The 23,564-nt window shown below is 46.0% G+C and overlaps 1 protein-coding gene across 4 annotated transcripts in view; it reads left to right on the top strand.

The window, feature by feature from the left end:
* Positions 1–23,564, top strand: part of ALLC (allantoicase) — a 729,391-nt gene that overhangs the window by 266,197 nt on the left and 439,630 nt on the right. For all 4 annotated transcript variants that reach the window (XM_069605010.1, XM_069605008.1, XM_069605009.1 and 1 more), the window contains one exon: positions 16,643–16,722. In XM_069605010.1, coding sequence (XP_069461111.1) covers positions 16,643–16,722 — 80 coding nt within the window. The remainder of the gene's footprint in view (positions 1–16,642; positions 16,723–23,564) is intronic.

Raw genomic sequence — 23,564 nt, 5'->3', positions numbered from 1 at the left:
TCTGGTGTGCAATATATCAATGCTCACTGTTATAGAGGAAGCAACACTATAGCCAGTGAAACCATGAGTGAGGCTGTTTTGAAGATCATATTTGAGAAGAAAATCTCTCTAAAGGGCTGACAATTTTGAAACGTTTAGAGACTGGCATTTTCGAGAGGCTAGGCAATACAAGATTAAATTAGATGACCAGCGTTACATACACTGGTTAAGGGGTGAATCTGGGATGTGTGCCAACTCTGCAATTTCTGAATTTGAACACTTTGTTTTCCAGTTCTTACCAGGAACTAAAATAATCTAATTTTATAAAACTGATTTGGAAAGTACACCAATCACATTACCAAACATGAACATTTTTAAAAACAAAATATTATAGAAGAGTGTAACACAGAATGATTCTAACTATATTCTCTCCATCATCAAGAGACGTATATAAGTACCAGCATACCAATCAGTGTGATTTAACAGATTTAATCTGGGTTGGTATTTTGCATTTTAAAGCTTTACATACTTCCAAAACACTGGCTTGTGAAATTGTAATGTATAAACGTGCAGAAAAACCTTTGACTTTTATCAAAATAACTTTTATAAACAAGCAGACTTTAAAATATGCTTGCCCGAGTCCTTCTCCATCTGGTTTGCTGGCTTCTGTCTACCACCCCTTCCACTCAAATGGCCTACATAAGAAGAAAGATCAAGTAATGGGCTAAACCCTGCCACCAGCATGCAAGGAGGCAAAATTCACAGAAGACAGTACATTAATGTGCGAGATATTAGATGATCGACCCAGATAACTGTATTGTCTGCTGGCTAAGCCAGGATACAAGCATGAATGCTTTGGTTCCAAATTCAGATACTTATTCATCTCTTGAACTAATAGTTTTTACTCATCATTGGAAGTGATTGCCTAGGTTTTACAACACCCCAATGAACAAACCAATTTCTAGACCTTCACCAAAATGATGACATGGTCGGTTTTATAGCAACCTCTATCTGGTGCAGGTACATTGCTGATAATAGCAACTGTTGTGCTGCAAGATCAAGTACATATGCAGGCAGGTTTATAAACTTCAGAAATAGGGCCTCATTACAAGTATGGAGGTAGCCATGCCGCTTTTAGCGGCATGGCTACCCGGATACCGGGTGCCGGGCCCGGGGGTGAAGTATGGAAAGAGGACGGGCAGGGGATCTTAGTAAAAGGGATAGCGCAGCGCGCAGGTTGATCTGGATGCTCAAGGAGGTAAAGGGTGCATAGGGCAGTGACATTGAGGTGCAGGGTGCTGTCCCTGGTAGAGGGAGCTACAGACTGTAGGGGGTGGTATGAAGTAGAGACAATGGACATGAAACTTGCACTGGGAAAAAATAGCACATTAGAGAAAAATATAGCTTCGTATAGTCTGACAGAGCTCCCATTGCAAAGCATAAAATGCATCTGTGACAGAACAACACTGCAAAACATTGACATAAATGCCCTATCTGCCATTGCCAATGAAGAGTAGCAAGCCAAGGCAACATCAGAGAAGACTGCAGGAAGGCCATTAGGACATGGTGACATGGATGCTGTTCTCGTCTGGGCCAGGTAGGAGTGTTTCCCCCAAGCTTAGGACCCAGTATGTAACATACTATCCATTAACAAGGCTGAGCCTGTATCCAGGGCCAGACCCCTCTGGACAGACCTCTTAGCAAGGCACAGTCCAGGCCCCTCTAGAAGCCCAACTAGGGGGACATGGTAAGGGTTTATTTTGGGTAGGAGCCTTCGGCAAACAGCACAGGCATGAAGGCTGGCAGCGAAGGATCTGCATTCCAAGTCTATCTCAACACAGACCAGTCCCCAAGGTCACAGCACTGCTTGGGGCCAAGACTGAAACATATGGTCTGCGAGACAGTGAGGAAACACTAACGCACATCAAGCATTTAAAGCCATATAGCTTCACACATGAACAGACACAAAGAAGTATGACACAATGCTCTCCCCACTCCTGGAATTCACCCAATGAGGTAAGTAGCGGAGGTAAGAGAGTAGAAGAGAGATGAGTGCCAGTCAGTTGAGAAGGTGAGGTAGAGGTGAAAATGGAGGGGATAGAGTTGGGTACCGAAGGGGTACGAGGAGTTGCAGGATGGGTGGCAGGGTAGTGTTTGAGGGCAATGGAGGTTAAGTTATGGCGAGTAAGGGAGGGTGAGAGGGGATCTAGATGTGCATGGGAGGAAGGGAAGATGGAATGTGTATGAACGTTGGTGGGGGTAAGGGAGTGAAGAGGATCAGGAGTGGCCAGTAAGATAAAGGGTTAAGGGTTGGATGGCTGAGATGGATGGATGGTGTGATAGATAGGAGGGAGGATGGCATAGAGGAGATGGGGCAGAGTTGGGTGGCCAGTGTGGAAAATGGTAGGTGAGAGAGTGAGGCGAGACGGTGCAGAGAGTTGAGTTGGGTGAGGTCTGTATCTTAATGATGTGGTGGGCTGGAATCAGAGAGTGTGATCCAAGGTCCCCAGAAGGGGATTGGAGTGTGCATCGATTTTACTTTTTGTAGACGATGTGTTTCTACTCTCTCCCACAAAGAGGACAGTGTGTTAAAACTCTTGTGCAGCTTTCAGGCCTAATATGTTATTAAGGAAGCATTAACCTTAAAAGCAAAGATGATGGTCATGAGGAGCCTCATGCAGGTAAACCATAGGACTACATTTGTGTCTGAGGGTTTGAAGGTGCCCTGGTTTGACTACTTAGGAATCATATTTTCAACATCCGGGTCATGGTTAAGGAATCTGGACAAAAGTTCCCTTACTCTGGGCCTGGTGGCCAGTGCTATGCTATGTCTCTACCAATGAGTTGGGATCTCAGTTATCAGCACAGATTAGATTCTATAAAGCATAGGCTGTTGTTGGGGCTGCATACGGTACTGAGATTTGGGGTCATGCCAATGGTTTGGCTCTGGTAATTAAAGAAGGGAGGCTCTTTTAAGCCTCGTTCGTGTTTCCACATGGAGCTCCGGGGTCTTGTTGAGGGAGAAATTGGGCGTATTGCCTATAGTTCAAGTGGCAGCCATAAGGCCTCTGTTGCTCTGGCTTCGACTCTGGCCTAGGCCAGGCCCTAAGTATACAAAAACATTACTACGCAAGGGTCCTGCCATAAATGTATAAAATTGGTACTGAATTGTTAATATAAGAAAACTTGATGCCACAAGTTCCAATGTCTGTTCTGTGTCCAGTTTAATTATCAGAAATTGATATTCAAAAATGGATTCAAAATACTATCCACTGTGTCACAGCCAACACGTGTTTTGACCCACAATAGTTTTCTTCAAGGCTAATTGGGTTGGTAATTCTTAGTGAGAATCAATTTTATACTTGATAATGCAACCAACTACACCAAGACCATGCTTGGTGACTTCCTCATATATGGGAATCTCTCAGGGTGTGTAATTCCCTTCTGAAATATTATTTGAGAAAAGCTGGAATCATTTCAGGATACTTTCAAGGCGATTTATAATATAATAGAATCATTGGGCCTCATTACACGGTAGGCGGTAAGGGTTAACGTTCACCGGTAATGGTACCGGTGACCGCTAACCCTTACCGCCTTACTATGAGGTCCCTTAGCGGGTTGGTACTTTAACACCTGCTTTCAGCAGGCATTAAAAACCAACCCGCTAAGGGACCTTGGTGCTAATTACGGCACTGCAAATTTGCGGTACCGTAATTAGCACCTTCCCCATTATCTAAATGGGAATGGGGAAGGGCAATGGTGGAAGGGGGAATTACCGCCCCGCCAACCTTGGAATAGGGCGGTAATTCCCCTTTCCACCAAGGCGGTGCCGGTATTTTACCGGCATGGACCAAGGTGCTCTTAGCACCTTGGTCCACCGCCTACTGTGTAATGAGGCCCATTGTTTAATGTTTTATTTGTGTTGCAGAACATACAACTCCTTAAGGTGGAAATGGCTTACACTACTTCCTGGAGAGGCCACGTAAGTCATGTATAGGAGGATCCTTTATGGGCGTTTAGTAACATATGATCCGCAGTGTCCTTTGTGGGCACTAATTTAATTTGAAGGGCCTGTGGGCTGGGTCATACATTTGTTAAAGCCCAGCTAATGCCCTGCTCATGTGCACCGTGTTCTACCGTAGAAAGCTATGCATACGTGGGGCGCTGAGGCTCTGGGATTACTGGAATTATTTTTATGAAGCTATTCCAAGATATTTCAATGTTTTATACGAACTTTATGTAAAAGAGTGTTATAGGATTCTTCTGTGCTTCAGTTTCAACATAGATTTTCTTTCTAATGTTTTCTCAGAATATTATGTAATAGATTGTTATAGGATTATTCTGTTTCAGGTTCGATATAGATATATTGTAAAACAGGAGATGACATTATATTGAATATTTTTGTATTACTCTGCTTTTGTTGATGAACTCCGAAACACGCTCGGCACTTAAAGCACATATAGTGCTATTGACTTGTCCAAGACCATGCAAACCGGAGCTTTGTGTGTTCAAAGTTTGTTATGTGTAGGTTATAGTAGATTTTGTGCATGGTCATGGCACTGCATAATTGTCACGAGTCTAAGACATGCCAGTGTACAGGAGAAAGGTGTTAGGTGACTGATAGGAGCTAGCAGAGTCTATGTTGTTGGAAGGTGTATATGTGAGGGATGGTGGGGAGGTTAATAGATGTGTGCAATTGTGGTGCTGCCGATATGTGCCTGAAATATTAGTACATGCAGAGATTGTTACTGTTTACTGAATGCATTTATTGTGGTGAGAAATGCCATTTATTAGAGGAATGTTGTTGACTGATTTGGCTAACGACAGCAAGGTGGCAGGAGTGGGAAATAGGTTTTAAGGGTTTTTCAGAACTTCAAGCAAGGTATTCCTACAGGTCGCGGATACAAAATTGAAGCTTTTCAGAGCTTGGAGATTTGAACCGACACGAGGCTCAGGCCTGGTGTATTTTGCCAGGCACTCCACGAGTTAACACACTCGGCCCCCTCCGTTGGGGAGGCGGAGTGTTAGTGTGACGTGGGAGCAGGGAAGCGGGGGTTTGCTGGCAAGGCGCGGAAAGGCGCCAGTCAGTCTGTTATGTTGAGGGGAATAAAGAGGTTCCTTTTCACCTCCGTGTGTGCGTCCTTCTTCGTGCCGCATAACCGGCAACATTGGTGATGAGGATTTTCCCCCGCGCACCGGAGTCCTCCAGCGGCAATCCGCCGCGTCCATGCTCGCGTGATGATGATCACGCGGAGCCTCCTCCTCCTGCTCCTCCTTCCTGGTGTGGGGTGCTGAAACCTGCCAGTCCTCGCGCGGGCGGCCGCTGATCTGCCGCGCCTCCTCCTCCTCCACGAACACGCCTGGTCCTCCTCCTCCTCCTCCTCCTCCGCTCGCAAGGCTGCTCCTGCTACGACAACATGGGGAACTGCATCCTCCATGCCTGGCCGGCCGCCAGACTCCAGACGGTGCATGCGGGCCGGTGATCCCGCCCACGCACACGGCTGCCGCTTCATCCTCCTTTCACTGAGTCACGGACCACGCCAGAGAAGCAGTTTAGGGGCCACCTCACTCCTTTAAAGGCCCAATAGCCGGTCCTGCTTCCAGATGCTTGGGTGAGTGCGTGGGTGCACGCCTGCACTTCGATATTTCCGCACACGACTGAGCCACGCAGAGGCTGTGGATCATTTAACCCAGACAACTACCCGTTTTCCCACGTGGTGGCAGCTCGCTCACGGAGCCTCACCTTTCCAACACCATGAGCAACCAGGGGTCCAATCCTGGGTCCCCGCAGCCTGCTCGTGCGGCGAAATCGATACAGCTGAGGTGTTCCCCGCCATTCACCATGACGCCCCAAGCCACCAAAGGGCCCAGGTGCACTGACTGGATGGAGGATTTTCATCATTTCGTGAGGGGGTCCAGCGATGGTGACTCCCCCAACATCAGGGACATTTTTCTCAACCTTGTAGGGGGGGAAATAAAGACGGTAGTAAAAACAATCCCAGCTGCCAAACAAAACACCTTCCCTAACTTGATTAATGCCCTGGACAAGCTACTCATCATTGAAGTCAACCGAGATTATGAGAGGTATTTATTCAACAAGTGCACCCAGCTGCCACACGAGACTGTTGATGAGTTCATAACTCGCTTAAGAGTGAAGGGCCCAAACTGCCAATGTGACGCATTCTCCCTAGAAGAGGCAATACGGCTGAGAGTGATAGAAGGCTGCCTCTCCCCAGCACTCAAGAAGCAACTCTTAAAAAAACCACTCAGCATCCCCGAAGTAAGCGAACTTGCCCGCATACATGAGAGAGTCGATGCACAAGCCTCGTCCATGGGCAACACAAGTAACCCCAAACAAGATACCAATGAACTCATAGCTGCCATACAGCCACCTCGCCAAGGTGACAGAGGACCACAACAGTACAGAGCATCAGGGGTGCAGGTCCCACGCCAGCAAAGACAGTGCTATTGTTGCGGGATGTCCTTCCCACACTCCGGGACGTGCCCAGCCCTATCCCAACGTTGCACGAACTGCGGGAGGGAGGGGCATTTTCACTCTGTATGCAGAGAAGGCATACCGATTCCCCTAATCGTTCACAAGCACCCAACAGAACGCCGTTTCGGCCGCCCCTCCCACAATACAATCAGCCGAGGCAATACCAACAAGGACAAAGCCAGAGACGAGATGTCAGAGCAATCGATGAGTACCAAACACCAGGATATTACGTTCAGCCTGACCAGGCGGATCAGACCAGGTATTTCACAGATGAATACGAGAACCCACCAATGGAACAAAGGCCTGAGACATTTTACCATGAAGATCAAGGGGCGGCCTACAATGTGTCGTATGATCCATATGACCAGGACGAGTTCGTCAATCTCATTCTTGATAACGAAGAGGCGAGGGAAGCCCCGAAAATCCCAATCAAGATGGGAAACTGCCAATTCCAGTTCATAATCGACTCGGGCGCTACCGTGAATATCATGGGCGCACAGGAATACGGCAGGATGTCAAACCCACCGCAGCTTGACCCATCATATTCGAGAATCTTCCAGTGGGGCGCTGCAACCCCCCTGCAGACTGTGGGACAATTTACTCGACGTTTTCTCTTGAATGGACGACAAGTGGACACAACCATCCACGTTATTCGCTCGCTCGCCAGGAGCAGATGTCTACTCAGCTACCACACAGCGTCCCGCCTGGGGCTGATCGAGATCCACGTGAAAACGGGAGGTACCATTACCGCAACCCCAAACAACCTGGACCTGAAGAACTCGATCGGCGCAATAGCGTGTTTCCAAAACCAGAATCTCATCACACAAGACGACGTGATGGAAAGATTTCCAAAGCTGTGTACAGGACTGGGAAAACTCAATGCCCCCCCTATCAGGCTGCACATTGACCCGCTGGTACGCCCAGTGCCACAGCACCCCAGACGTATCGGGTTTCACCTCCAAGAGGCAGTGTCTGAGGCTCTCCAGCAATTACTCTCTGACGGCATTATAGAACCCGCGACAGGCCCGACCCCATGGGTCTCTCCCCTGGTGGTCGTTCCCAAGGAAGGTGGAAAAATTTGTCTGTGCGTGGACATGAGGGTGGCCAACACGGCTATCCAGCGGGAGAGGCACCCGGGACCATGTATAGAAGACATGATCATGCAGTTGAACAACGCCCAGATGTTTTCCAAGCTCGACCTGATTCAGGGCTACCATCAGCTGGAGTTGCACCCTGACTCCCGAGTTTTCACGACATTTGCGACACACGATGGCCTTTTTAGGTATCGCAGACTAAATTTCGGGATCTCGTCCGCTGCAGAGATTTTCCAGGAAGCCATACGCCAAATTATTAGACCCATAAAGGGTGCTCTGAATTATAGCGACAATATACTTGTGTTCGGTGCTTCCAAGGAGTCCCATGACGCAGCGCTGCACGCCACGTGTGAGGCGCTTCAAGCCCCTGGTCTCACGCTCAACATCTCCAAATGCAGATTCAGCAAGACAAAACTCTCATTTTTCGGCCACATCTTCTCCAGGGACGGGATGATGCCGGATCCCGACAAAGTCGACACGATCACCAACCTCGGCGAGCCTCAGCAGGTTGCAGATGTCCGCTCTTTCCTTGGCATGGCGGGGTACTGTGCGAGGGACATCCCCCACTTTGCCTCCCTCACCGACCCGTTGAGAAAACTTCTGCAGAAGGAGTCGTCGTTCGAGTGGACCCCCGCATGCCAACAGGCATTCACGGCCATCAAGCAGGCCCTCACGGAAGCTCACCGCCTTGCCTACTTCAACCCTGCTTGGCACACCGAGGTGGTGGTGGACGCAAGCCCAGTCGGCCTCGGGGCCATTTTGGCTCAAACCAGTGGTGCGGACATCAACCCTAGGCATGTGGTCGCCTACGCGAGCAGAGCGCTGTCAACACCTGAGCTGGCCTATTCCCAGGCCGAGAAGGAGAGTTTGGCTGCAGTGTGGGTATGTGAGCATTTTCACAACTTCCTCATTGGGAAGAAATTCACGCTAATCACTGACCACCAGGCACTTCTGTCCTTGTTCGGAAACCCGCACACCAAGATGCCGCCAAGTATTGAGCGGTGGGGCATCCGGCTACAAGAATACAACTATGACATTATACACCGCCCCGGGGGTGAACTGAACCCTGCGGATTATCTATCACGACACCCTGTTGGGCCCCCGCTAACGAGGAAGGGTGATGTAGCCTATGTGCAATACGTAGCAGATCATTTGCTGCCACCAGCGTTATCCCTTGAAAGGGTGGCCGCCGCATCTGCTGCTGACCCGACGACAGCTCTTGCTATCAGCCTGACCTTAACCAGTAAATGGAAGGACCACCACAGAGCGATGTTAGCCCATCCGGGCGTCAACAACCAGGAGATCGTACGACTGGCCAGGGTGCACAGTGAACTGGCTGTGAAAGACAACAACATCCTTCTACGAGGCTGCAGGATTGTCATTCCTGCCACACTACGAAGTGAGGTGGTCCGCACGGCCCATGAAGGTCACCGAGGGGCTGAGAACACAAAAAAACTGTTGAGATGCCACGTCTGGATCCCCTTCCTGGAGGTGGCAGTCGATGAATGGGTGAGAAATTGCCATGCGTGCCAGTGCACCGCCCCGATGGAACGTCCACCCCCGCTGCAACACACACAGATACCTGATCGTCCTAGGGAACGAGTAGCCGTGGATTTCTATGGGCCGACCGAAGCTGGCGAGTACCTCCTGCTACTAATCGACGAACATTCGAGATTCCCGATAGTCAAAACGGTTTCCACCACAGCGTTTCCCCAGGTGGCAGCAGTGCTAGAGGAAGTATTCAGCGAGTGGGGGGGTTCCCAAAACCGTCAAGTCTGACAATGGACCACCATTCTGTGGGCACGAGTTTGGGGCGCTGGCAATGCATTTGGGTTTCAAGCACATGAAAATAACCCCCCGGCACCCGCAAGCGAATGGAATGGCAGAACGCTTTATGGCTTCAATCAAGAAAGCGATACAGAGAGACAAGGTGGAGCTAGTCCACCCGCATCAGGCATTATGCCGCCTCCTGAGAGCTTAGAGGAATACCCCTCATGAAGCTACGAACAAGACACCTGCTGAACTAATGTTTCGCTATGAGGTGCGGACCCGCATCCCACGTAGGCCGTCAAGCGAAGAAACACATGACACGGACACACTCCAACGTGATGCTGAAGCAAAGGAGAAGGCGAGACGTGACACTGATGCGCGGCGCCATGCTGAAATAAAAGATTTCCAGGTAGGAGATGACGCACTTGTGCAACAACCGATAACCAGGAAGACAGATCCGCGGTTTGCCCCAAGTCCCATGAGGGTAGTCGCAGTGAAAGGCACTATGGCGACGGCTGAGGATCAGAATCGAGCTGTCACCAGGAACTGTCAACAATTTAGACATTATATCAAGAGGGAAGGCACAGAAGTGCTGCAGGGGTCTACTTCCCGAGAGCCTCGCATGCAGAGACGACCTCTGGACCCCTCCGGTCGGGGATCCAGGAGGGACCAGCGAGGGAGTGAACAACCCCATTGCCTTACAGCCAAGTGCTCAAGAGGAGAGGCCACGACGAGTCATCAAGAAACCAATGAGACTTGTTGAAGAGTGTTAAGTTGATGTTAGGATATAATGTTCGGGGGTAGTGTTGCCAGGCACTCCACGAGTTAACACACTCGGCCCCCTCCGTTGGGGAGGCGAAGTGTTAGTGTGACGTGGGAGCAGGGAAGCGGGGGTTTGCTGGGAAGGCGCGGAAAGGCGCCAGTCAGTCTGTTATGTTGAGGGGAATAAAGAGGTTCCTTTTCACCTCCGTGTGTGCGTCCTTCTTTGTGCCGCATAACCGGCAACAGTGTAATTTGGAGAAATAGAGAATTGTGGTCCAAATGTATGATTTTGAGCAGCAGCTCTTTCCCAGTCAGCAACTGCGTGGTTTGGACAGCACAAAATTGGGGTGGTTTGAAAAGTGATGAATAGTATCATAAAGGTGAGATTTTTGGTAACCAGTAAAGCAATTTGGGTTCTGGGAGACGTTATTACAATGGTTGAGAAAGAGAGGGGCTCAAGCAGCAGAGATGTTGACATGCTGCGAATAAGGAAGCAGGTACTCTGAGACACCTACGTTAAGGCAATTAGATGCTTGTGAAAGGCGAGGGTGTAAGTGCCATTGTGGTCTGAAGTGAACATTTTCTTTAGGACATTTAGCAGCCAAAGGGAGGCCTGCCTGACTACTGAATTGATTCAAAGGGCAAACGAGACTCGAGTCTAGGATGAGCCCTATATTTTCTATTGCATTGCTCGTCTTATGGTGCTACAGAGTTCTGTTCAATTATCTTGCGTTTATATAGCGCTTCCTGCCCTAGTTTATGGCATCAACGTGATTTTGCCTGTCAGAGAGCCAAAGGACGAGAAGGACGAGTATGATAGAACATTTAGCAGTGGAAGGGGCGGAGCAAAGTCGAGTAGATAGTTGGAATGAAGGCAAGGGAAGGCATGACAAGAAAAAGTTGAAGGTGCTATCTGTACAAATGGACAACATTTATTGTGGGACTCAACTATATTCTAAGGGGGGCAGAGCCAAAAGGAGAGATAGCTGGAGAAGATGTGTTTGCTGCACCAGGGGGTATGTATGGCATTTACTCAATGCATGATGAGCTGGGGCATGCTGAAGCTATGCCCAAGAAAACACAGACACAGAGCCCTTTTACTTACTTCCCTAGGATGCCAAGGTTGGACCCTGGGGGAACACCGCAGGTGGAGAGAGAGATAGAGGAGAGGAAGGCCCCAAGTTGGACATGGGAGGGTCGGAGAGAAAAGAAGTCAGCCAGACCAGAGCCTGATCGGTGATACCCAGGTTATCACGGAGCCGGTTGAGCAGAATGTCATGGTTGACCATATCAAAGGCAGAAGAGAGATCAAGTAGGATGAGGACAGAGGGAAGATTAGAATCAAGGTGGGAGAGCAGGTCTTCACGGATGTTCAGGAGAGCAGTTTCCAAGCTTCTTGCTGCTCTGAAGCCAGACCGATGGTCATGGAGATAACCAATAGATTCAGTGTGAAGATTAAGTTGGGGGATGGCCAGCTTTTCCAGGAGTTTGCCCAGGAAAGGAGTGATAGAAATTGGGCGATAGCCAGAAGGGAGAGGTTGGCTCAGGGTTTCTTGGGAAGAGGTGTTAGGCAAGATTGTGGGCAGTACCTTTTGGGAGATTACACCAACCTTGTCCTCCTGGCAAGAGGTAACCCAACCTTTGGCATAAGTCTGTACTACACAGGTTGGTAGTGTGGCTGAGCAGCCATGCTTATCTCAAGAGTGGGTACAGTTGATTGGAGTTTAGAGGATGGCGGACCCCTGCGCTAACTGGTAAGATTAGGTATTAGCTGTAATGCGACCTGCATCCAGGCACATGATTTGTCTGGGAACCAATACTCCAAAGTTCCCAATGTGTGAGTTTCTGGGTGGTTTGACAAACCTTGTTAAGTAATGGCGCTGGTGGGTGGTTCTTAACCGTTGGTTGTAGCCGTGAATTACTTAGTTCTTGGATATTGAAATAATGGAGCAAAACCCCTGACTTGTTGTCATCAGTGAAGGTTTTAATGTTGTTACACACATAAACCAGAAGCCTAGCAGAGCATGCTAGGTACAGGTGAGAGGGGAGCCAACACGTGTTTCGACCGCAATCTTTATCAAGGCAGGACAATGGTAGTTGATCCTATGTAGGATTGTAGCGCCTGGTGAGTGCTTCACAATACTTCTGGGTGGTGGGGTGGTTAGCCAATCTGAATAGGGGCGAATAGCGCACCGTGGTTCGGGATTATCTCAAGAGTGGTCAATGTGAGCAGTAGGGTTCTTACACAGAGGTTCACAGTGTCAAGTATTCAAATAAACTCTTACACTCAAGGTTTCTTGATTAAACAATTACTAATTTATTCAGTTGAATAAGCCTTCTTTAGAAGGGAGCAAAGCATGTAACACTTTAAAATATACTTCAAAACACACTCTTAGTTTCTCTAATCAGATGATACCCATTGGGGATGGCACAGAGACACTTCCTACACCCTCAGGTGACTTAAATAGCTAGGACACTGTGGACATTGATATATCACTGGTAGATTTAAAGCCATACTTAGTTTGGTGCAAAGGTTAGATAGGGGAATAAAAAAAAGGTTAACAAATAATTCATAAACTGGTAAGTACTCTTGGAACCCTCCAATGCAAAGTAAATTAACCCTTTCCTGGGGGAAAGACAAAAGCACCAGGTCAGAGGTAAGGAGAGTCTCTCAGGGGAGCCAGGAGGGCCAATGTTAGTTGAGCAAAGTCTAGGGGAGCTGGAGATATTCTTGCAGGTAAGTAAAAGTCTTGCACAATGGTTTTAGAAAAGTTTGTAGAAATTAAATCACTGAAGGGCTACAAGCTGGCAGGCTTGTGAGGGGCAAAGCTGCAAGCAACTCTACAAGGCAACAAAGACAAGTCTATGACCCAGCCCACTACACGATAAGAGGTAAGTCCTCTTAGTTTTACAGTACCTTTGGTTAGAAGAAAAACTGCTCCCAGCTGGATTCTGTTCCTGTGTAGGTCTGCAGATCCTCTGTTCCTGGGCCTCAGTTGTGGGGACAAGACGGAGGAGGTCTGGGCACTCCAGCACTACGACTGGAAGGTCGGCGCCAGCAATGGGTAAACTTCAGATCAGCAGCACTTTGCGGTTTCAGCTCCTCGCATCTCTCGCAGATAGCACCACCGCAGTCTCTCGGATACCGCTATGGACTTTCCTGGCATCTGGGGTCCAGCCCTCTGTTGAGGTGGCGCAGGCTTGGTCAGTCCTGGTTTAAGGGAGTCCGGAGGATCTTCCTGGAGCTCAGGTCTTACTTAAAAGCAATGCACTCTGTCTGGTGTTCCTCTCCAGGCACTTTGGTGCCTGCAGCAGTAATGGAAGTACAGCCAGCTCTGAGAGGACGTCCAGATGAGTTCACTTTGGGGTTGATTGGTCCCACCAATCCAAGGGGAAAAGCAGAGCTTCTCTAGTCGAGACGAATTCGGAGCTTCAGCACAGCAGCAGGGCTTCACCGGGCAAACCAATGGTCCAGGAGTTGCAACCGGCGTCTCTTGCAAGTTCTTCTTCGGATTCCTTTGTCCAGTGGTTGCCTCTGCCTTCCAAGCAAAAAGCGTTGCCTTTTATGCAGATTTCTTCCATTCATTTGCAGCCTAGCTGTCACTCACACAGCAGGGTGGCTGTCCTGGAAGGACAGCCATCCGGCCAATCACCTTTGGGTTCATTCCTGCAACCAAGGGTTAGATTGGGGAGGTCTGAGGAGATCAGAGCATCAAGAGTGTGCCCTGCAGAGTGAGTTGGGCCAGAGCGAAGAATGGAAAGAGAGAGAGAATCACAAAGGTTGCAAAAGAGTCCTGTGACAGGGCAAAAGAGTATACAGGTGGATTTTGAAGTCTCCAAGGAGGAGGAGTTGAGTGGTAGATGCAAGCAGGGAGGAAGAGTAGTCCACCCACTCGGAGAGGAAATGGGTGATCTGACCAGGTGGCCGGTAGATAGTAGCCACTATGAGAGAGTGGCCAGGGGGAGAGAGAAATCCTACAGACCACGCATTCAAAGGAGGAGTACGCCTGCATAGGAATGATAGAGGCAAGAATCAACTCCGGGAAGATCAAGGCTACCCCCCGCCCCCGGCACAGTTATGTCTGGGTGCGGAGAGGATCTTGTAGCCATCAGGAAGAAGAGTGTCAAAGCTCATGACAGAGCTGGTCATGAACCATGTCTCGGTGAGACAAAGGACATCAAGGTCGAGTTGTTCCATGAGACGGCAGATGTCAGAGGAGAGACTTCGGGAGGGGTACAAACCAGAGGTACTCCCTGCAGAGGTGTAGAAGGAGCCTGAGGGCAGAGGAGATAGGAGGAAAGGGCAAGGTAGTCGAGGAGGAGGAAGAGGGCGCGAGAGAAGTGGCAGAAGGTGTAGGAAAGGACGCTGAAGAAGGGAGAGAGGGGAGAGCAGGAGAGGAAAGGAAATTGATAAGGCATGGGAAGTGTCTATCAAAGAGGAGGAGGTTAGCCTGAGGGAAGGAAGCCAGGAGGGCCTCCCAACGGATGCCGCCATTAATGGGAGAGGAAGAGTAAGGTGAGAGCACAGAGACCATATGAAGGGTCCATAGGTCTGGCAAAGGAACAACAAAGAGAATGCCGGTGAGGGTCTGTCTGGTGGAAGCGCTGGTGTAGGTATCAACGATAGGAAGGCCTGGGTTGGAGACCAAGATGTCCTTTTTGAACTTCTTCCTGCCAGACTTAGTGAGAAGGTTAGGATAGTCGGTAGAGAAACAGTTGGAGAAGATAGGAGAAACAGAGAGCACCATAGGTGAAATGGAGGAAGGAGGAGAGGAAGGGAGTGGGATGGAAATGAGAGAAGGGCAGATGGAGTGGTGGTGGAGACACTGGGGGAGAGAACGGGGGGTGCAAGCAGGAAAGATAGAACAAGACCAGGAACAACAGAATGTATGAAAACACAATGCAACCACTGGGCACAGCTAAGTTTGAAGTCAGCAGGACAGAATAAAACACAATGCAGCCACTGGGCACAGCTAAATTAGAAATCAGCAGGACAGAATAAATGCAATGCAGCCATTGGGCACGGCTATATTCGAAATTAGCAGGACAGAATAAAAACACAGTGCAGCCACTGGGCACAGCTAAATTCGAAATTAGCAGGACAGAATAACAACACAGTGCAGCCAGTGGGCACATCTAGATTGGAAATTAGCAGGACACAGTAAAACACAGTGCAGCCACTGGGCACAGCTAGATTTGAAATTAGCAGGACAGAATGAAAACACGGTGCAGTCACTGGGCACAGCTAGATTCAAAATGAGCAGGGCAGAATAAAAACACAGTACAGCCAATGAGCACAGCTAGAGGTAATGAGAGTGGGAGTCCAGGTGCAACTGAGTGATGAAGGAACAGTCAGATTTGTAAGAAGCATTACAGGAAGGTGAAAGTGTCACAAAGATTTTCAGTGGACTCAAAGGAGCCAGGGATCACATCAGCTACCTTGTAATAATATTGGGTGAAGGGGGGGGATGACCCGTCCAGGCAGCGGACAGGGAGCAGACAGGGCCTTAGGATGTACATATTAAGTCAAAACAGGGGTCTACCCTTCAACCTTTTTTCATGTTTAAGGGGTTGCTACCTGCTGTCTTATGGCTGATTCAAAGGCACTTGGAAATGTGTAATTTAAAGCAATACATTATAATGAAACCTCAACATAGTTTTACATGACCTTACCAGCTATGATAAAAGGGAACCAACATCATACCCCCACCTTCTGGAAAAAGGAGTGAATGTGTAGATACAGTATTGCCGAGGTAGATTCTAGTTAAAATGCATTTAGCTTTGGGAAATACTACATTGATCCCACAAGAACAAGACATTACACAACATGTTTCTACAGCTTAAAACATGACATGTGTAACATAAAATAACACAGTGCAGTATATCAAAACCTAACTGAGTATAGCACTTCAAAACAGAGCAGGGCATAGATAATGTAGCTCAGTGCAGGCATATTACAAAACCTGCCATTGCTAGGTCTCCCAAGAAAATAATGGTACAATAGTGCCCATCCCAACCTGCCACACGGAAGATGGGTGATAGTCATTTTCCACCAGTTATAATGGCTGTCTTGCATGAATTCAAGGTCTATCCAGTAGTCAACTTCAAGTAGGCATTTGAGTCAATAGTGGTGTCTGAGAATGATTTTGGTATCTCAGACATAGATTTAGCAGGTGAGGATGAAGGATTGACACATGAAGGGAAGTTGGTTTAAGTAGATGTTGAGCAAATCAAGCAATAGGTTGGAAAGCCTGCATGCCTCAGAATATCCAATGTGTAATGGAGTAAAAAGGAGAAATAAGATGATTTGGACTCACCTAAGAGAAATAAAGAACTCCACCAACACTGGTGCTCAGCCTTAAACCTGGGCCAATCGGTTGAAAGAGGTTGGAGTGAGCGCAGTGATATAGGCAGACTTAGCAAAGCCACATGTCTTTAAGTCATAACCAAAGAGTATAATTCTGTTTTCTCTCTATAATGTACCATATTAAGAACACCTACATTTAGAGAGCTGTTCTAATGTTCTGTTTTTTCTATGCAGAAGAGATACCCGAGTTTTACCCAAGAAACAATAGAATCGGACATACTTCTTCTGAGGAAGAATTTGAGGCTGTTGATAAGGTACGCATCCATGTATTTATGTATGCAGAGCAACTGCCATTTGAACTGTTCACTTACTGAAGGATAATTTTCTATTACCTCTGAAAGTGTGGCTACGGTCTGCATATTTTGACAAGTGCCAGTGATTATGCCAACATGTTCACGAGTCATTAAACTTCTCGGGGGTAAGGTAAATATAGATTGTTTGTGTCTGAATGTCCATGTACAATATGGTATACGTTGTTCATGTTGATTACCTTTGACAACAAATGAAAGACACTATATAAATCTTTTTTATAATATAATTCATCACACATTTCTTAGTTCACACATTCCCTGATAATGATGCCCTTCATCCCCAGCTTAGCTTAACAGTGCTACCCTTGTGGATTCAAGGCCCCTATTCTTCAGCATCCAGATAATGAACATCCCTTTATAATGGAGGCCAATGCCTCTGCTAACACAGTGGGAGCTGTCCTACAGCAATGGAACTCTGAAACCAAGCATGCAGACTTGACCGCTTACCATTGCAGACAGTCGTCGACCAGAGAAAATAACCATGCTGTTATTGAAAGGAACGTTTGGCCTTAAAAGAAGATTAAAGGAATGGCGTCATCCCCTCTTGGGTAGTCGGCACCCAGTAGAAGTCCATACAGATAACCGTCATTTACAGCACATGTGCTCCTTGACCTTCATCAGCAGACGTCAAGCACGATGGTCAGAGTTCTTTTCTCAGTTCGAGTCCTTAGTAACATGTTCATTTTGGTGGTCATTGATTGATTCAGAAAACTGGCACACTTCATTCCTTAACCTAATGTCCCTATCTCAGTTTAGATGGCCCATGTGTTGATCCATGACATATATCGACTACACGCATTGCCTGACATGATTGTGTTGTATCAGAGTCCGCAGTTTCTGTCCCATTTCTGGACTGCAGTATGTGATGATTCACAAGGTGTCGTCACTTCTCCCCAACAAGGAGCCCCTTCTCATGGGGCTAGGGAGGTGAGGCGGCTACCCAATAGTCCCCCTAGCAGTGGTTCAATGCGGGAGGACCTCATGGGGAGGGATCACAGTTGTGTGAGTCATGCCCACATGGGTGAATTGATCTGGCTCTTGCCCTGTGTTATTTCTGATACGGTTTATGGTAAAAATATTGTGCTTTATACTATAACAAACCTATTAATGCTACTTTATTTCATTTTGTGTTTTTCTTGCCTGTAGTTGATCCCCTCCTTGACTTTATTTTGTTCATGCTTGTCGTGTGATTATACAAATATTGTCAAAACATTGGGATTATGATTTTTCATTACAAATGTATTTTTTCTCAGGCTTTTTTGCAATATTCCAACATTTATTAATGCTGGACAATGGAATGTTGGTTGATGTATATTTGGTCCTCTATTATATGTACTGCCTCACTATAACAATCCCATATGATTGAATGCTGTTCAATGGAATGCCGGTTGGTGTTTATTTGGATCTATTTTTGTATCTCATGCTTAGCATGTGTACACACTAGAGAAAGACCCGAAGGGTCGAAACGAGTGTGGGCTGTGTTTCTCAGAACATTGTACATGGGATCAGTACCTGCAACATTTATGCTTTGTCAATAAATCTGTTGCAAGTCAGCGCAGTGTGACACCGTCCATCTAACCTTGTTACTGCAGAGTTCAGTTGGGCACGGGGACTCATTTTTTCTCAGTCACCCACTGCACACTTGTTTGGTATCTTATAACATTATATGAATATATTAGTTGCTGTTTCCAAGATTAGTAGGTTCAGCATCTAAGTGTCCATTTCCGTTCCTATACTTTCTCAGTATCGAACACTGCTGCTGCTACGGGTTACACCCAGTTTCCAACATGGAACAAACTGCTGAGTATATTCTCACTAGAGATCAGGATAGCAAAACCCCATTTGTCCCACAGGGCTCTAGATCACATGCTTTCAGGAATGTTGAAGATCTCCATTCATCAGATTAGAAGACTCAGTATTAAAGAGATAAACACATTTTGGGAGAAGCTCACCATTAAATAATACCTTGATCAAGATAAAATCCCTATGGGTGTTAGACTATTGATCCTACCTGATTTTGAAAATCTTCAAGATAGTGATTTAGCCATTAAATGGAAAGAAAATGTTATTGCTAGCTCCAAGACAATGATTCAACTGTTGGTTGAACATGCGAAAGGAGAACATGAGACAATTGTAGCACACATTGACATTCTTAAAAAAGAAATTGATTACATGGAGGCAAAAACAACCTCCAAAGATAAGAACCACAAAAGTATATATACCATTCTCAGGCAACTTCAAGATGAAGTAAAACTAAGGAAATCTAGGAAATGGTTCTCAAGACGACAAAGACTATAGGGACGATAGGACGTTTACCTACTAACCAAAATATGATGATCCCTTTAAATCCTGTGAAAGTAGTGCGGCTTCCTCACCAGCTAGCTCCGACATTGATAGTGATCCAGATACGCATGGTGAAAGGAGCACAGGGCGAGTCACAAGTCTTCCAATACTAAGTGTTACTGATAAATTAGGTTCAATCACTTCAACTTTTTTAGATCAAATCCAAAGGTACAAAAGGGGAAACCGGAGATCAAACAGGTGAGATTTCAAGACTCCTTAGAGGAAGATATTGTAACACAGGGCAAGAGATGAGAGGCAGGAGAGGAGGGTAATATGCCAAGAAAAATTGATCCAGAGCCAGACAGATGTGCCACAAGATCCTGGCATCTGAGGCAGCAGAGGCAGGGGAGGTGAATACCTTGGTTTTTAATCTCTCTTCTGATAACCTTTCATCAGAAGAAACATTTTTGCTTAACAAAGGTTTTTCCTTTGCACCTTCATCCACCAATGACTTAAATTTAACTGAAAACCGAAATTAAAGAAATGATTTGCTAAAAAAGTAATGGAATATGTCTCACCAGAACTCATATTACCAATCTCAGATATTATCAGCGAGAATATTGCATCCACACATTTGCTTCTATCCTTGGAAGCAAGCGAAATCACTCAGGATTTATCAATTTAAGAGTTGATGAGTACCCTGAACATTGAACAGCAGAATATTACAATTCCAGGAATGGGGAGCAAATCCAAATTCACCCCCAATCTTCAGGGATATAATGCGATTGACATATTCCAAAAAGCAGCTACTAGGGACAAACATCTTTTAGAAGACAAAGCTAAAGCTACCATTTGTAAGCCAAAATCTAGATTACCAAATAAACAAAAAGAAGCCTTGCACAAGCTAACAATGCATCATAAACTGATCATCCAGGGAGGAGACAAGGGGCAACAGTGTGGTGCTCAACAGGGAAGATTATATTGAAATGGCTGATAACCATCTGAATCTCACAGGCTGTTATATGAGACTAACATCTAATCCAACCAAGCCCATGTAATTATCTACATTGAATCTCATCAATAATTGGCACAGGCCAGGCCTGCTGACAGATGAGGAGAGGATATATCTGCTAGTGGAGCACCTCACTATGCCCACAATATATTTTCTACCTAAGATAAATACATCTTTTGAATGTATACCAGAGGGAAGATCCATAATAAGTGGCATATGATGTGTTACTGAACCACTCTCTCATCAATAATGCACTAAAAAAAGAGGCCACCTTGATCCTTGCTTGCGCGAAACTATGCACATTCTACAAATATTGGAAAGCCTGGTTTGGGAATTTGACTGTATTTTTGTCACCCTGGATGTTAAATCTCTTTATGCATCTGTCAGACATGATTTCGCCATAGAGAGCATTGACTATACATATCAACACCAATCTGCCTCCTTCCATACCCACATACAAATGCTAAAAAAAAAGGTTAGCGTTCTCTATGAGTAATAATGTTTTCTTGTTTAATGGGCAGTTTTACAAACAGACAGTTGCGATTGGTATCGGAGCAATCTATGCCCCAGCCCTAGACAATTTGTTCATGCACCAATTCAACCAGACATGTGCCCTAGTGGATCAGGAATTTAAGCCATTGATACATTTATGGGGCAGATATATCGATGATGTGATCATGATTTGGAGGGTTTCTGAAGATTTGTGGTTGACTTTGGGCCATATTTGAATGCTAGCAGGCAGGGAATTACTTTCACTTGTACAACAAGCAGATCTAGTATTGATTTCTTGGATCTCAATATCAGCATCAAACCAATGGGTTTCCACACTTATACACACAGGACATCGACTGCTCAGTATTACATGCAAGCTGTTGTCACAGGGAAACAGTCATCACCAACATCCCAAAAGGAGAATACATTATAGCAAAACGTAACTGCAGTCAGAGTTCTTTGTGTTTCAAGAAATGCACCAAATTATGAGCCAGATTTCTGTCCAGAGGTTATCCTAGGGTAATTCTAGATAATACAGAGCAAAGTGTGGCCACAATCAACAGATCCTCACTCTTGACACCTAAGGATAAAGCATGTTCAATTAACACTAACAAGCTTCGCTTTATTACTAAGTACAATGCACACAGCCGTAAGTTGTGTGGCATCCTTCAGAAACATTTGCACTTACTTCTGATTGATAAGGATTTGAAAGATTGGGTGGAGGACAAGCCTAGTATTACCTACAATAAAGCTCCAACTTTGAAATCATATCAATTGTTTAAAATTGGGTCAAACAGTCAGGCTACATAAATGTGGCAGCTGTTTGGTTTGTCCATATGTATTGAACACCAATAGAGTAGAACTTGGACATTTGAATTCTCACAAAGGTTTGACAGTTCATCAATTGCAGAACGAAATACGTGGTGTATTGTATCATTTGTGTTTGCCGACTTATCTACATTGGCAGCACCATAAGGGAGCTCAAGACAAGGATACAGGAACATCTGAGTACCATTGGCAGCCAGGAAGTAAAATATCGGTTGGCCTAACAATGGCAGAAAAAACACCAAATGGACAAGAAAGAGGATCTGAGGTTTGTGGGACTTTTGACTGTTACAACATCCAAGAGAGGAGGTGGTTGCAAGCTTAAAATAAGAAAATCAGATGCTAAACTAATCTATAAATTCCCTCATGGCTTGAACTCTGACCACGAATTTGATGTTTTTCTGTAAGTTGTAATATATGACTGAAGGGTGGGAACTTGCCTAGAATCCACACGTGTTCACTAACTACTGGAAAGACATGTAGACTAGCTGAATGCTACCAAACAATCATGCTTAAAAGAATGTGGGAATCATCTGTTGGCTGTATTTTTAGAAGTAGACATGAGCAAACTGAATGTCAAACTAGAGCTTTCAAATGTACCAAGTATGTATTCATCCGTACCTATTGTTGGTTAGATAAGCAGACTACTAGAGTGTTAATAATGACTCATGCGTCCCATATATATATATATATATATATGTATATATATATATATATGGGAGTCCTTCTTGTCAGATGAACTATTGGAAATAGGATAAACATGATGGATAGCCCCTCAGCATTGCAAAGACACACAGCTTTCCGCCAGATTTAGCAATTGAAACTTAAGGGAACAGAAGAAATTCATGCATAGGCAAGTGGAATTCTGACAAACTAACTGCATGTATGCTCGGGAGATGCCTCATAAAACATGTGTCTTTTTCATGATTGTTTTATGGTTCCAACATTTGTGTTGCAGACTGCAGACTGGTGTGAAACTTTGTAAGTCGGACTAATGGCACTGCGCCAATTATTATTTCAATTCCCCTGCTGCCCTTTCATAACCCCTCAGTATTGTACAGATACATGGGTGTATGCCACACTTCGCATTTGAAACTTACGGGAACTGACGAAATTCTCTGCAATGTATACCAGTGGGAATTGTGCGATCCCTGCTTTGATATGGAGTTTGTTTATACACAGGAAAACCGCATATTTGGTTTTTCTATTTGGCAAATATGATCCTTGCAATACTGAGGAGCATTACACTTATGACTGATTGAAGACTGGGGTATGGTGACTAGTCCAAGATGGCGGATGCTATTATACAAATTTGCTACTTCCGACTGTTGCTTGAAGTTTAAGTGTGCTTGAAGTTGAAAACATTGAGAAAGAAATATATCAAACCATACCAGGAGAAGGGTGTCATTCTCCTGGTATCACATCAGGAGTTCTAATAACGACACCAGGGGAAGGGAGTCATTCCCCCCTGGCCTTGTGTTGAACTGTGCCGTAGCATACCAAGAGAAGGGGGGTATTCTCTTGGTCCTGAACTGAGAGTAGAGCTAAAGAAGCCAGAGGAAGGGATTCATTCTCCCTGGCATTGGTGTGGCATATACCAAGTCATACCAGGGGAATGGAGTCATTCCCCGTAGTTCTATTGAAGGGTATACAGAGCCAAACCAGGATAAGTGAGCCATTCTCCTGGTTCTACTGTCGTGCCAGAAATGAGTACATTTTGCAAGCCCTGGGAAGGGAGTCATTCCCCCCTGGTAATTTTGGTTTGAGAGGACACTCTTTTGAACATTACTCAAGAAGAAGGACAAGGGAGCCATTCTCCTTAAAGAAGGAACGTTTTGTTAGTTTAACTTTTAGTTATATAGTGTGAGGAATAGAAGTGGGTTTTGACACAGAGCAATGGCATTTACATGGATGGACATTCTGACAGACCCTTTTAGTATTCGTTTTTAGGTAGTGAAACCCTTCTTAGAAGTTAGGGATATTTAAGGACCTTTTTCACACAGCAATAACAGTCTATAACCAAAACCATGCCACCTTTGTGTCAGCTTCCTTCTTCGACACCCTTACAACCAGACTCTATAGCAATTTCTCCATTGCTACACCAACATCCTCCAGTCAGAAGGGTGCCCTCATTTGGGCACTGCCGAGGTCGCGTATAAAGATTGTCAACATT

The sequence above is a fragment of the Ambystoma mexicanum genome, chromosome 4p (genome assembly GCF_040938575.1).
Source record: "Ambystoma mexicanum isolate Mex_15411 chromosome 4p, UKY_AmexF1_1, whole genome shotgun sequence".
In the NCBI taxonomy this organism is placed as follows: Eukaryota; Metazoa; Chordata; class Amphibia; order Caudata; family Ambystomatidae; genus Ambystoma; species Ambystoma mexicanum.
Note: the sequence above shows the minus strand (reverse complement) of the source record. Positions and strands in the feature narration are given on the sequence as shown.